The sequence below is a fragment of the Vicia villosa genome, unplaced genomic scaffold (genome assembly GCF_029867415.1).
Source record: "Vicia villosa cultivar HV-30 ecotype Madison, WI unplaced genomic scaffold, Vvil1.0 ctg.000052F_1_1, whole genome shotgun sequence".
NCBI classification, from domain to species: Eukaryota; Viridiplantae; Streptophyta; class Magnoliopsida; order Fabales; family Fabaceae; genus Vicia; species Vicia villosa.
The window spans coordinates 1,862,306-1,878,255 of record NW_026704981.1 but is presented as its reverse complement, the minus strand read 5'-3'; the positions used below and the strand labels follow the sequence as shown (position 1 = coordinate 1,878,255).

General features: G+C 40.3%; 1 protein-coding gene and 1 pseudogene across 1 annotated transcript; one reads left to right on the top strand and one right to left on the bottom strand.

Annotated features, from left to right (window-relative positions):
- Positions 1-2,208: 2,208 nt before the first annotated feature.
- Positions 2,209-2,788, bottom strand: LOC131623124 (uncharacterized; annotated as a pseudogene).
- Positions 2,789-3,155: 367 nt separating this feature from the next.
- Positions 3,156-4,587, top strand: LOC131623135 (NADH dehydrogenase [ubiquinone] iron-sulfur protein 2). The gene has a single exon (XM_058894144.1). The coding sequence runs from the start codon at positions 3,564-3,566 to the stop codon at positions 4,026-4,028; it is 465 nt and encodes a 154-aa protein (XP_058750127.1). The 5' UTR covers positions 3,156-3,563; the 3' UTR covers positions 4,029-4,587.
- The last annotated feature ends 11,363 nt before the right edge of the window (positions 4,588-15,950 follow it).

The window sequence follows — 15,950 nt, the reverse complement described above, 5'->3', positions numbered from 1 at the left end:
GAAATACTACCTCTGTTCCTTTTTATAAGAGACAACTCACTTTTAGGTTCGTTGAATAATCAATGTATCTAGTCTATAAACAGACCAAATACATTGGTTATTCAATGAACCTAAAAAGTGATTTGTCTCTTATAAAAAGGAATGGAGGAAATAACTTTCAAGTACGCAGTAGAATTCAACATATTCAATCTTAGAAATGCCATGGTATCTTAATCTGACAAAATCATCTTCAAGCTGTAAACATACTTCAATAAGCAATTAAAATTCAACAAATAAACAAATAGTAAAACGATAGCGTTCATCCCTCCTGAGTGTTACGTATCAGAGCGAAGACACCAACTCAACTATTGAAGGGGTAATATTCAAACAGAAGGGGTGAGGTATCTTACAGTATAAAGGAATGCATGATAAATAATATAGGAGACATAGATCATACATAATTTCACCACTTCATACAATATTATCATCGTTCATCACCAAACAAACATCGTTAATCATTAACAACAAATAATTCATCAATCATACCATAACCATGATAATGAATTGCAACCGATAGGGAAACATGGGAGTTAGTTGGCTGTAGTTGAGACACGTTTTTCAGGTGGACGATATGGATTCATTCGAGATGGTTAACCACTTTTTTCACCGTTAGAGGGAGGTCATTCAGAACCCGCAGGCTCTAGTCCAGAACCGGTGGAAGTTCCCCATGCCGATCCCCCTGAGGGACTTCGAAGTGCTATTCATTGATTCTTGAGCAAGTTCGGGAATATTGTGAGAAGGGGAAAGGGCGGCTTTCCGTTCACTTTCCGGAAATGGAATAAATCTATTCCAGTGTCGCAGAGAACATTATGTCCCGCGATCTGAAAATATATGCGGAGATTTATATTGAAACCCTCCGCGGATGGGTGGAGGAGATAAAGGAGAACCCTAATCCCCTAAAATCCCTCATTAGGGAACACCTGTAAGATGAGTCTGCCGCTTTCTTTCATAACAGAGCCGACGGCTGGCATAGAAGTCTCCCGCATGCAAGGAGATGCATTTCTGGTACAGGTAGTACTGGACAAGCTCTTAGGGAATAATATCTTTCTTATTTCTTCCTTTTTTCCCATGACGACTAGGAACGGGCAAATAAAAAATTTCACTTCGAATTTCGGACCTCAACATCCTGCTGCCCATGGTGTTTCACGATCAGTATTGGAAATGAACGGAGAAGTGGTGGAACGTGCGGAACCACATATTGGATCACTCCAGTGCGGCACGAAGCCGCTGACACCGAGTCGGCTCCTATGCCGCTAGCTATGCCCTGCTTGGTCCCCCGGCACGGTGGACGTCCCGTAGCGCGTCACGAGCACCGGGCTAAGGGGCGGTTGAGCAACTCAAGCGAACCGCCCTACCTTACTACAACATAAGAACAAAAGGGAGAAGGTTATGAAGGTGGTCTCGTTATCCACACCTCCAGTCAGATGAATGAAGGACCTACCGACCCGGGTTTTCATGAGCGTTGGCGGGTCCTGAAGTGCCTGTCAAGGGCGCTAGCGCATACACCAGGGTGATCATCACCACCTGCACCTCACATCTCGGCAAAGCGGAACGTGTAACCCTCCTGCTGTCTCATTCAACTACATTTGTTCCTATAATCTATAGCCTAACAGAACGCAGCAGCGAGGGACAACCCGCCCATACAGCCAGCGGGGAGGATGGCACTACTGGCAAAGACCGTCCGGCGAAAACGCCGCAGGCGCGAAGCGTGGTAGGCCTGTGCCGGGGGCGCAAGCATAGGTAGGAAAGGGAGCCAGGACGGTGGAAGAGCCAGGGGGCCGGGTCATTTGACGGAAATGGAAGGCTTTTCCCCTATTAGAGAAGGCCCTTTGAAGTTAAGGGGAAGTGCATTAATTCTTGGAAAAAGGGGGATCAAGCCTATCAAACAAAAAAATGAATGAAAGTAAATTCAATGAATAGATAGAGTCAACGGTACGACATACAACGCAGCCTACACGCGAATTAGCTTCCGAGGTCGAGCAGTCTCAATTTAACTACAGGATTTGCGAATGAATGCTGGGCTAGGCCACCTCGAATGGCGTGAGCAGCATGGGGGGAGACCCGCACGTACAGTTTTTAGGGGGATCTGGTCGAAAGACCGGCCGGCGCCCACCCGACTAGAGAGACTGAGAAATTAATAGAGTACAAAACTTATCTTCAAGCTTTACCTTATTCTGATCGTTTAGAGGGCAGTCGCGGAGTCACTGAATGGAGTCCTCCGTTTCTTTCAGATGTGCTGACCCGCAGCGAGGTAGAGATGACTAAGTGACATATTGAATATGGCGACGACAACAGCATGTCGTAGAAGGAGATAACAGGTGGAGCCAATGTTCCGCTAAGACTAACGTATCTATAACTCCATCCCCGAGCGATAGTCAAACGGAGGCGTGAATGCAAGATGCCAGCGGAATGATCGGCCGGACAGAGGCTAGGGCTGCTTCCTTCCCACCGCGTCCTTCCTTGTGTGTCGAAGATATAAAGCGAGTGCACCGGAAAAGAACAGGAACTGGGTTGATCTATTCTATAGCAGGCATCCGAAGCATAACTGCACACTCACACGATCTTTGCCGATAGATAGGAGCATTCGGTGGAACCGGTGAACTACACTTGCTTCTGGATAGATGTGTGGCACAGAGGGCTCGTGGTACCAGCTGCCCACCTTTCCTCCTCTGCTTTGAGAACCGTGTGAACAAAGAGTGGGCAGAAGGGAATGAGGTCCTCATATAGAGTCGCACACTTACTTGAGCATTGCGGAAGACTGGGGAATGGGTTGAGTAAACTCCCTAGGGGCCGGGAAAATAACAGATGAAGCTTTACTTAGATAGGGCTTTGATTGGTTTTTTTTCTTAGTGATTGGAAAGGAGGGCGCCTGGGTATGTTACAAAAAGGGAAGGCAAAGGTAGTACTTCGAATGGCGAAACGAAGGGCTAAATAGCGCCAGTGATTCTCTGAGCCGGTCTGGATTTTCAACGCCTCGGGAAACTGGTTGAGATAGATGACAACACCCTTTTCCTCTCTTCCTTACCGGGAGGGCAATCTTATCTTATAGCCTTCACCTCCCGCCCGGCCCGGAAATAGAACCCAGCCCCCCCCCCCCCTCTGATCCATTCATTTCTGCAAGCAGGGGGATTCTGAGCTAAGCCTCCCGTCTATTGCATAACCTCAAAAAGCTATAAGCAAAGTACCAAAGGTGCGCTCCGCCCGGTGACTCAGAAAGAAATGGGTTTGCGCTTTGAAGTGATGAGGTCGCAAAGAGGGAAGTAGGGCTCCTATTGAAAGGCTTTCCCTCCCTAAAAAGGCGACCAGCTTTCAATACTGTTACGTTACGTTGCCATTTTTCCAATATCATTGAATAGCATGGCCTACCTGGGGCTAAGGTCACTCAAGTGGGAGAGCCGTGTTATGGTGACCTTATTGCACGGTTCAGAGAGAACTTGTGTATGTGATGCAAGTGAACATGTACGAAAAAGCTGTATCTAGGGTGAGTTCTTCGTTCTGTCGTCGACCCTATCTATGTTTCTACGATGGCCCAAGAACACGCTCATTCTTCAGCCGTAGAGAGACTTTTGAATTGCGAGGTACCATTACGAGCTCAATATATACGAGTGTTATTCCGTGAAATAACTCGAATTTCAAATCATTCACTTGCTTTAACTACTCATGCTATGGATGTGGGAGCATCAACTCCGTCCCTGTGGGCTTTTGAGGAGCCGGAGAAATTGTTGGAATTCTATGAAAGAGTCTCGGGAGCCAGGATGAATGCCAGTTTCATACGACCAGGTGGAGTGGCACAAGATCTGCCTCTTGGCTTATGTCGAGATATTGATTCCTTCACACAACAATTTGCTTCTCGTATCGACGAATTAGAAGAGATGTCAACCGGCAACCGTATCTGGAAACAACGATTAGTGGATATTGGTACTGTCACTGCACAGCAAGTAAAGGATTGGGGATTCAGTGGTGTAATGTTAAGAGGTCGTGCGACATGAAGACATTGATAGCAATATGGGGGGAGTTCCCATCAGGCAACAACGGTTCTGCCTGACCCTACTTAAGCTGCATATTCTGTCAGTGAAGACTTGGTGTGAAGCCTTGGAGCTTACGTTAGAAGAGAAAAAGGCCCGGGGCTAGGGTGAGCTGAGGGGGGACAGCGTAAGTGAGCGAATGTGTGTAAGCCCAGTCAAACATGAATGTTCTAGGCGGGGCGGGCCACCCACCTTCGAATGGTGTTGGTCCTACGGACCGTGAATGGATTCGCCTCTGGCCTCGGGGCACGTCGGAACCGCATGAGTTCACCGGGGTGGAGCACAGTCCGCCAAAATCGACATAGGTTAGGTGCTATTGATGGAACGTGGTAAGCCTATCTTTCTCCATATGGAAGTGCTGCGGGCATATAGAGATGTGGGTAGAGGAAGTCTCAAAAAGCGAAGGCCGAGCTGTAGGTCACGTGACCTACATCGAGTTGGTGGCTGATTGGGCTTTTTCATTGATCAAAGCAGATTAGCTCGCCGCCTTCTTGTTTTCAAAAAGTAGGTCGAATCGGGCGGGCGGAACGTCGAATGAAATAGGTAGCCGGGTTATCTTTTTACAACCCTTTTGATATGATAGCCCCCCTATCCCTTATGTTTAGGAGCGGGATCCGCCCAAGAATGACCAGTCCTGTGGTGGTACGGAAGGCACAGACTCCGCGAACATCCCGCGCCCCCAAGACTAATAAAGGAAAGAAAGCCTCAACCAGAACTACATTCCTTTTGCGTGCGGATTTAGCTAAGTGTCTGACTCTATTGGTCATAGTTCCCTACTGTTGCGGCCAGTGCTCGTTTGCGCGCAACCCAACAAACAAGGAAAGGATGCCTCTCGGGGCATCTGAGAATGATTCGAGCCGTATGAAGGGAAACTATCACGTACAGTTTGTCTTTTTTTTGGGGGGGGGAGGAGCCCGACAGGGTCCCCCCACTGACTTGGCCCGGGCCTAAGTGAAAGTGAAGTGGTGGGCCTACCCATCCCAACCAGGGGTTTGCTGGGATTCGCGAAGAGCAGCACCTTACGATGTTCATGACCAATCGGAGCCTGACGTACCTGTAGGTATCAGAGGAGATCGCTATGATCGTTACTGTATCCGTATTGAAGAGATGCGACAAAGTCTGTGAATAATTTTCCAATGTCCTAATAAAATGCCTAGTGGCATGATAAAAGCCGATGATCGTAAGTTATGTCCTCCATCACGATGTCGAATGAAACTATCCATGGAATTGTGCGCCGTGTGAAACGTAGATCATCGTCGTTCTTAACCGAAACTCAGGTTAAGCTGCGTCTCGGAACCTAGTGGGGTTAGGAGTAAAGCATCCCGAGATTGGCGCATCTCGTTGGGCATGGAGAAGCATTAGGAATCTCAATTTATTTCTTCAGAGCCTTTTCTTTACCCGTCCCCCCGCCCCGGCATAGCGCTTCGCTTCCCGTTCTTCGAAAGAATCAACTGACTTCTCCCTTCTTCATTGATCTGGGGAAAAGGAACCGTCTACCAGTTGGCAAGCTAGACATCAAGTAAGTGGCTTGATGAGGATAACTAAGCTGACACGCCGGAGTTGGCTGCTGGCACAACAGGGTGGTGCCTTACCGCACCGCAAGCGAACGCGCGGTAGCGTTCGTGGTGGGGGTTAAGGATTCCAATGTACTGCGTCCAAGATCATAACAAGTTTGTCGGCGGACCACTGCCGTCCCATTCTTGAGTGAGCTGGAGCGCAGCCATCTTATCCACTGAACTAGCTAGAAGCTATCGCTTCGGGTTGAAGCACTAAAAGAAAAGGACCTGGAAACGCGGCGGCATAGGAACCACGGGACCCCCTACTAGTAAAGGGAAAACGGAAGTGCACTAACGCGCACCAGCTAAAAAACCCATTCCCTTGACTCTAACTTCACCCCTTTCCAACCAGTCGATTGGCATTAGCCCCTCTCCCAGCAAGAGGATGCACGAACCTCTAAGTCAAGCGTGCTAGCGCGCTTTACCAAGGCTTTCTCTGATAGGGGCTCGTCGTTGCTTCTTTGGGTCGAGCGTCAACCTTAGCGCATCCGTTTTCTTGCTCCTTAGCACAAGCACTAAGTAAGCCCGTGAAGGAAAGGCCTTTTCATACATCATAATAAGGTAAGCTTCATAGATCCAACCTAGACAAGGCCTTTTTTTACCGTTTTTTAGATTGGGTTACTGGATACGGGATCCTCGTAGTGGGCTGGACCAACACCCAGCCGAGAGAGGGCATCCTTTAGAAGCAACAAGTTGGGAAACCAATAGAACGCATCGCGTTTTCTTATCTTCTTCCCGCCCTAGGAGTAGCGCAAAAATAAAGAGGGATTAGCATTATTGACCCAATGATAAACCACTAACACCCTCCTCGTTGGGTCTCCGCGCACTGGGAAAAGGCTCTAGCGATGGAAAAGCGGCCACGGCCACTACTAACAAAGCTGCAATAAGGTATCGAGAGGGCTATCACAGTCAGGTGTGAAGCAATTACCCCTTTTTTGTAAAGTACCCCTCTTCCTATTTAGTTTAGGGGTTTGAGACGAGAAATGGCTTGATGAACCGTTCCGTTCGCCATGCACCGGCCCAATTCACTTGCTCATCATAGAGGATGTAAGTACACAGTGCCCCACAACAATTCAAAGTATAGTGATAGTGGGGTTGAAACACAAGAGTGCTCGCCCTTTATTTCATTTCAAGTAGGCCACTTTTTCCGAAACACAGTCCGGGATAACCGTGACAGTATAAGAATATATAAATCTTCGAAGCTGTCATTTCGAAATGTCCGCTTCAACCGCAGTTTAACCACCCAGAAAGGTAAGTTGTCTTAACGAGCGCAGATGCGAGGAAGCGGGAGCAATTAAACAAAAAATATCTTTCTTGTCCTTCTACTTAAGGGGAAAAGAGAAGCGCTTTTGCTACTGAGAAAGCGAACGCGCGAAGGTTTAAGACTTAGCCGAGCGTTAGCGAATCTAGATTCTCATAGCGAGGCGCTACTACAGAGCTTCGCTAACTCGAAGCGCCGTAGTAGCGCCGAAGCCCTATGTTCTATAATGCTGAGCCAAGGATGCTCTGCCTTATCTATATAAGCAGTCAACTGAGTTATGAATGAATTAGCTCCTTGGTAATGGCTAAATCTATAGATAGAAAGCCCTATGATGGGAAACTCTCACGTTAGGTTTGGAGAGAGATCAGACCTATTAGATTAACGAATAGGGAGAGCATATGCAAGCTTTTTCTTTCAATAACCGGCTAAATGACTACAGGATCATCGGTCTACTCTACCTCAATTCACCATTTCAAACTTTATACAAAAGGTTTTTCCGTACCAGCTCCTTCTACCTATACCTCAGTTGAAGCACCTAAAGGAGAATTTGGTGTCTTTCTGGTCAGTAATGGAAGCAATCGTCCCTACCGTCATAAAATAAGAGCACCCTGCTCTGCCCATTCAACAGGACTCGATTCTATGTCCAAACATCACATGCCAGCAGATGTGGTCACCATCATAGGTACTCAAGATATTGTGTTTGGAGAGGTGGATAAATAGGACTGCTAGTTGCTCGATGTCATACCCCAAAATTTTCCCATCATATTTAATCATATTTCAGTCCATCTAACTTTCAAACGCTCAAAGATCTCCAATTGCTCAAAGCTACCTACCTCCTAAACGAATGCCTTTGAATTAGAGTTTTGATCTTCTCAAAGAGAAATCAACTTCTGATACCTCAAGTGGACTCCATGGCCTCTCATATGCTCAAAAGGGTCCTCATGCCAAGATTCAAACTCTGATTCACAAGATTGCCTAGACAAAAGCTCAAATAGTCAACAGTCGACTAGTTTGACCTAAAAGTCAACTGTGGTCAAAGTACAGTCAAAATTCCTGATTTTTGGTCAACATCCGTATTTTGAAGTATCATTCATCATTTGATCAAGGATTGATCATGATTCATCAAGGAAAGCTCTAAAATCATCAAAACTCAAACTTTCTAAATTAGGGTTTTTGGACCTAAAGTCAACTGAACTTTGACCAGCCATAACTTTCACATGGAACATCAGAAATTTCCCATCCAAAGCTCATTTTGAAGGAAATTGAATTCTCTACAACTTTGTCTCTCACATGCCAAGTCCAAAAATGCTTCATTTGAGAGATATAAGCCAAAACATTACAGGTCCTTCTAGAAGATCGCAAAAAGCTGTTTTTTGGCACGAGCAATATCATCAAGATAAAATCTCCAAATGCAAAATATGTTCCAAAGTGGCTTGTAGAGGGAATCTTGAGCTTTCCAAAAAGTCCTAGAACATCTCCATATGATTAAAATTGAATGAGTTATGGCTTGCATAAGTTAGGCGATTTTGAGAAAATGCATGAAATACAAAGTGGAAAAGTTTGAGGTTTTTTGAACCTTTGGGCCTAACTTTTGGATTTCAAACATGTCCATGGGTCTTATATTTACCATTTTATTAATTATTTTATTTTTATAATATTTATCTTATTTATTTGAATTTTTAATTCATTTAAATATGAATAAATCATTATAAAGGTGAAGAATTAATTTTAAATCAAAGATTTGATTTTTGTAATCAAATTCAATCATCCAAATTCTCCATATTAGCTGAAAATTTCGTGAAAAGTGGATTGGCAAGAGATTGATACAAAAAATAACAAATTTCCAATCTAATTTCAATCAAATTTTTCACCATTAAAACACTTGATTTTTATTTGATTTCTCAATATATATTAACCCTATTTCATTCTTCTATATATACCCTAGTCATTCTGCAAAATAGGGGACGGAAAAATTGAGAAGAGGCAAGGTTTCAAAAAGTGCAAATTATTCAAAGTGTAGGGCAAAATCGTGTGGTTGGATGAATAATGTGACTATGAGGTGTTATTGTTTATGATTCGATAACATTTGTTAATTGTGAATGAGACTCACCCTTACTGTTGATATTTTTAGAATGAGGATGGCAGCTTTCGACTTGGTGAGGATTAGCTCATAAGTCAGTGTGTTAGTATAGCGTCGGGTGTCATGCTCTGATATTGTAACACTGGGGGAACGCTAGTTTAGAGTTTATGATGATACTCTATTTTGTTGTTATCGGATTAATTTTATGAGATGTTGCATAGATGATGTTATGCTTATCCGTTGATTAATGTTCCGCGGTGTAGAAACATGATTTTGTTAAATGGATTATTCGTTCCTAAGTGAAGCATGATAATTGATTGATGATAAATTGGTTTAAATTGAATTGTGGCACCCTTGTTTTCATGTGTTACTCTGAATTATTTTATTAATTTTCGCGGGGTTTAGAAGGGTGTTACATCTTCAATCAACCTTGGGAATTGTTCCTATTTGAGTGCTTCAGTCGTCTTTTAATCATTATGTTTTTAACAGTATCTTATCTTGATTCAGAACTTTGCTTCTATTCATAACTTCTGTTTTGACTTGTGAATATAACTTCTATTAGCGTTTGGTTCATTCAGAAGTTACTTCATTTGAACTTCAGCGGCTTTTCCTTTCAGCGTTTGTTCAGCTTTGCATAAAGTTCATGTTCTGATGGCACTTGTATTAGAACATCTTCTGAAATGAGAAACATATAATTAGAGTACCACTTTTACTTATACAAAATTTATTTAATTGTTATCATCAAAACACTAAGATATGATTAGAACCAAACTATGTTCTAACAATCTCCCCGTTTTTGATGATGACAAAACATTTAAGTTCTGATCAGAAATTTTGTATATAAGAAGGAAATCTCCCCCTGAGATGTATAATCTCCCCCTGAAATAAATACTTAGAGAAAACATTTAGAGGCTAAATTCCCTGACTATATTTTCTCTCCAACGTATTTCTTCAGAAGATTAACTTTTTCTTTCAAAGCGCTTCTTAGAAGATCTATAAGATTTTCTTTCAGAATGTGATTATCCTGCAACTTTCAGAAACAGGAAAAGGTATAATTCTTTGTACACTTGTTAGTAACTGTTTGGGATTTTAGTCTTTTAATAGTTAATTATTATCAAGCCAAAATTTAACTTCTATTTCTCCCCCTTTTTGTCATTACTCAAAAAGCGTAAAAAAAGATAAGAAGTAATCCTGTGCATAATGAGTATATTGAAGACAAAATGTTTGAGGTTTTGAGTTCAGGTGAATTGCTATGGTATCAAAATAGTTTATGTTCGCCCCTTACATCAATAAACAAATGCAGAAACAAGGAAATTTTCCATTAATGATAAAAAAAAGATTACAAACACTAATAACTCAAACAATTAGAAACTTCTAATAATTAATGTCGAAGTCTTCTCAAGTGAAGGAAAAAGCTTCACAAGGCTCAGCAAAAAGGACTTCGTCACTATTTGGAAACTCTGCATTGTGAAGGATTTCCACAACTTTTGCAGACTCGAATAGAGCTGATATTATTCGACCGTATGGAATGTAGAAGTTCTGATTGCATTTGAAAGCCAAGTGAGACCCTCTCAAATGACCGAAGATGATGGTAGGAAGGTTCATTGGTCGTCCTTTTTCAAGTCGGTGAATTCCTCAAGGTAGTAGGTTGATGAGAACAAGGTGAAACAATATCCTTTTTGTAGGAGACAGGAAGAATGGATTGTTTATAACACATCGGGCAGACTTGTTTAGATCATTTGGGATACCAAATGCATTAACATAATCAAATTATGTTAAACATGCAACATTTGGATTGGATGGATAGCCAATGATTTCAGAAATGGATGCTTCAGTTAGGGTAAAGGGAATTCCATGAATGGTCGAAGTTACGCTTAGATTGTCATTGCTGACAGAAGCATTTTTCCATAATTCTGTCACCAAAGTGGTGAAGATGGGACCACGGAGAAGGATGCAGTACTTTTCCCATCCTTGTTTTCTGAAGCAAGCAAAGTAGTATTCATTGCTTTGAGCTAACTAGAGAAATTTCTCTTTAAGGACAGCGAGGGTTATTTTGGAAGCCATGAAGAAAATGATTAAGTTTGAGAATAGCAAACAAAGATTAGGTTTAGCAGGAATGCAAAATGTATAACCTGATGCAATTAATGCAAGAATTTGCATGCTTAAAAAATGATGATAAAATATTGGAATACGCAAAGGATAGAAGCATCATGATTAATGATATTAGGGGAAATGTAAAAATTTAATACAGCAGTTACCAAGAACTCGTGCCTTAATAGCTTGCACGTGTGACCTTTTAGAGATTTTAACACGTGTTCAATTTCCAGGGTTAGCGTGATACAACGGTTTTATGTAATGAACTTCTGAACCCAATTTAGAAAATGATCTTCTGAACCAATTAGGTTAGGTGTTTCTAAATGGTTTCGCTTCTAATCTTCTGGAAGGTTATAAATCAGATAGTTCAATTTAGGCAAAGGAATGTTCTAAAGGAATTAACAACACTTTAATCTGGACATGATTCCATGCCAATACTTTTCAGTATGAAATTGAATCTATCTTCAGAAAGAGGTTTTCTAAAGATATCATCCCATTGATGGTCTGTATCAACGAAATTTAGACTTAGTATCCCTTTTTGAATATAGTCCCTAATGAAGTGATGTTTAATTTCTATATGCTTAACTTTAGAATGCAAAATAGGATTCTTTGAGAGACAAATAGCTGAAGTATTATCACAAAAAATAGGAATCTTACGCTCATAGATATGATAATCTTCTAATTGAATTTTCATCCATAGCATTTGAGTGCTACAGCCTGCAGCAGCCACATATTCAGCTTCTATAGTTGATAGTGCAATTGTAGCTTGCTTCTTGCTATACTATGAGATAAGATTCATTCCCAGAAACTGACAGCTTCCAGAAGTGCTTTTACGTTCCACTCTATCTCCAGCAAAATCAGCATCATTATATCCTACTATGTTGAAAGCTTTGGATATTCCCATCTTTTCCCAGAATGCATGTAGGATGCATTAGAGTTTTGGCTTCTTTGCTTTCTGATAGATGAAATTTCTTCAGAAGTTCCTTGACATACTTTTTTTGATGTATGTAAGTTCCTTCAGAAGTTTGACTAATTTGAATTCCCAAAAAGAATTTAAGTTCTCCCATCATACTCATTTTGAATTTTGCTTGCATAGATTTAGCAAACTCTTTTGCAAGAGAGATATTAGAAGTTCCAAATATAATGTCATCTACATATATTTGACAAATTAAAATATCATTTTTAAATGTCTTGCGAAATAAAGTTGTGTCCACTTTTCCTCTAGTAAAATCTTTATCTAGAAGAAATGAACTTAATCGTTCATACCAAGCTTTGGGAGCTTGTTTCAGACCATATAAATATTTCTTAAGTTTAAAATCATGTTCTGAATATTTACAATCCTCGAAACCAGGAGGTTGATGAACATAAACTTCTTCATCTATGTAGCCATTTAAAAATGCACTTTTAACATCCATTTGATATAAGGTAATGTCATATTGAGCATCAAAGGCAATTAATAATCTAATAGATCCTAACCTGGCGACTGGGGCAAAGGTTTCATTATAGTCAATACCTTCTTGTTGATTATACCCTTGTGCAACCAGTCGTGCTTTGTTTCTGACGACTTCTCCTAGCTCATTCAATTTATTTCTGAATACCCATTTTGTTCCAATGATATTGAATCCATCGGGTCTTGGATATAGATCCCATACATCATTTTTGGTAAACTGATTCAGTTCTTCTTGCATAGCAATAATCCAATCAGTATCTTGAAGAGCTTCATCTATTGAGGTTGGTTCCACCATAGAAACTAATCCAACTAGTGATTTTTCGTTGTTTCTTAGAAATGATCCAGTTCTTATGGGGTCTTCTTTCTTTCCAATAATAACATCTTCTAGATGTGCTGAGTTGAGTCTAGAAGATCTTTTATGTGAGTGTTCCTCAGAGTTTCTCAGGTTCTCCATAAATGTAGTAGTTTGAGGATCTTCTTAATTGTCTTTTACTTCTGAGTCTTCAGTACTAGGTTGAATTTCCATATCTGCAAAATTTTCAACTTGCTTTGGCTTTTGATGGCCAAGCTTATCATCAAATCTAACATTGATTGATTCTTCAACAAACAGAGTTTCTGAATTGTATACTCTATAACCTTTTGAACGTTCAGAGTATCCAAGTAGAAAGCATTTTTGTGCCTTAGAATCAAACTTGTTCAGATGTTCTTTAGTATTCAAAATATAACAAGTACATCCAAACTGATGGAAATATGAAATGTTGGGTTTTTTGTTTTTCCACAATTCATAAGGAGTCTTTTCAAGAATAGGTCTTATAGATATTCTATTTTGAATATAACACGTTGTGTTTAGTTCTTCTTCCAAAAATGTTTAGCCATATTGGTTTCGTTAATCATGGTTCTTGCCATTTCTTGCAATGTCCTATTCTTTCTTTCAACGACTCCATTTTGTTGAGGAGTTCTTGGACAAGAGAAATCATGAGAAATTCCATTTTCATTAAAGAACTTTTCAAAGAGATTGTTCTCAAATTCTCCACCATTATCACTTCTAACATTTATGATTCTAAACTGTTTTTCATTTTGAACTTGGTTACAAAAGTCAACAAACACAGAATATGACTCATCCTTGTGTTTTAGAAACTTAACCCATGTCCATCTGCTATAGTCATCAACAATTACAATTCCATACTTCTTGCCTCTGATTGATGCAGTTTTCACTGGACCAAACAAATCAATATGCAGAATTTCTAATGGCTTAGAGGAAGATACAACATTCTTTGATTTAAAAGAGGGTTTTGAGAACTTTCCCTTCTGACATGCTTCACACAGAGCTTCTGAGTTGTACTTCAGATTGGGAAGACCTCTAACTAAATTGAGTTAGTTAAGCTTAGATATTCTCCTCATGCTAACATGTCCCAATCTTTTGTGCCAAACCCATTGCTCATTGTTAACAGAAAGAAGACAAGTTACTTTATGAGATTTAGGATCAGAAATATCAATTTTATAAATGTTGTTCTTTCTTTTGCCTGTAAATAGGATTGATCCATCTTTCTGACTTACAGCTTTACAGGATTTTTGATTAAAGATTATGTGCTAATCCTTCAACCAATGGTTCCAGAACCAATAATTTTTCCTTTTTAATTACCTCCAAATCTAACGTCTCCGCCAGATTTAAGCTCCAAGCTTTGGAACATAGATTTTCTCCCCGTCATGTGTCGCGAGCATCCAGAGTTCAGGTACTAAGACTGGTGTTTCAACTTTGCTGTGAAGGACATCTGGAACATACATTATTTTCTCCTTAGGTACCCACATCTTTTTGGGTCCTTTTTTGTTAGAGTTTTTAAAGTTATGTTTGAACTTTAGTTGAGCATGAAAATTGTCAGAGTAAGATGTATATTTGATATCATGTGTGTGACTAAAGCTAAATTGTTTGTGCAGTGGTTTATATGTGATATTAATTTTATCAACAAGTATAGGTTGGTATGTTTCTTTCCCTTCGAGAGTTTCATATCCAATTACTCTTCTGTTGTTTCCACTAACACCATAGATCATTGAAGCCATTTTGCTTCTATCTATGCTCTTAGTAAGAAATTTTTGAAAGCTAGAGTCATATTCCTTAAGAATATTTTTTGAACTAGAAACAGTATTGAATCAAAAACTTTTTGGTTTTTATGAAATTCCTCTTTGAGTTTGACATAAATTTCTTTAAGATCAGAGTTTTCTACTTTAAGTTGCTCAAGTTCAGATACGAGACTCTTCTCGAGTTTCTTGTATTTGACTTTGAGTTGGCTGTAATTTTCTAGAAGTTCTGGCAGACTTTCTATAAGTTCAGCTCTAGTAAGTTCAAAGAATACCTCTTCAGATTCTGATTCAGATTCAGAATCATCTGTTGTGGTAGCCATAAAAGCTAAATTGGCATGTTCATCTTCTGAGCTGGATTCATCTTCAGAAGATTCTGAATCATCCCATGTGACCATCAGACTTTTCTTCTTTTCAAAATTTTTCTTTGGCCTTTCTCAATGCAGCTTAGGACATTCATTCTTAAAGTGTCCTGGTTCTTTATATTCATAGCATATAATGTTTTTTCTGCTAGGCTTCTTATATCTACAAGATTTTGCTTTATTTTTGATCTCTTATAGTTTCTAAACTTCTTTTGTATTTGCTTCCACATCCGGTTAATCCTTCTTGAGAGAAGAGATAACTCATTGTCTTCTTCTGAAGTAAAGTCCTCGGAGCTTTCTTGTTTAACCTGAAAAGCGTTAGTTTCATAATTTTTAGTAGATTTAAGAGCTACGAATTTACCTGTCTTTTGGGGCTCATGTTCATCAAGTTCTATCTCGTGACTTCTCAGTGCACTAATGAGTTCTTCTAAAGATACACTGTTCAAATCTTTTGAAACTTTGAGTGCAGTAACCATTGGTACCCATCTTCTGGGTAAACTTCTAATGATCTTCTTGACATGTTCTGCTTTGGTGTATCCTTTGTTTAGAATTCTTAGGCCAGCAGTCAGAGTTTGAAATCTTGAGAACATTGTTTCAATGGACTCATTTTCTTCCATTTTGAAAGCTTCGTACTTCTGGATGAGAGCCAGAGCTTTTGTCTCTTTTACTTGAGCATTTCCTTCATGAGTCATTTTTAGAGACTCAAATATGTCATGTGCAGTATCTCTATTGGTGATTTTTTTCATACTCCCTTTTTGAGATAGCATTTAGCAGGATATTTCTTGCTTTGTGGTGATTTTTGAAATCTGCCTTCTGTTGCTTGGTCATGATCTTTCTATCAATCTTATTTCCTTCTTCATCTACTGGATGCGTGTAGCCATCTAAGAAAAGATCCCATAAGTCAGCATCTTGACCTAGAAATAAACTTTCTGGTCTATCTTTCTAGTATTCAAAATGTTCTCCATCAAAGACCGAAGGTTTTGTGTAGTTGTTGTTGCTTTGATCAG

Coding starts and splice junctions, on each gene's coding strand:
- LOC131623135 (XM_058894144.1), top strand. CDS start 3,564: ATGGCCCAAGAACACGCTCATTCTTCAGCCGTAGAGAGACTTTTGAAT.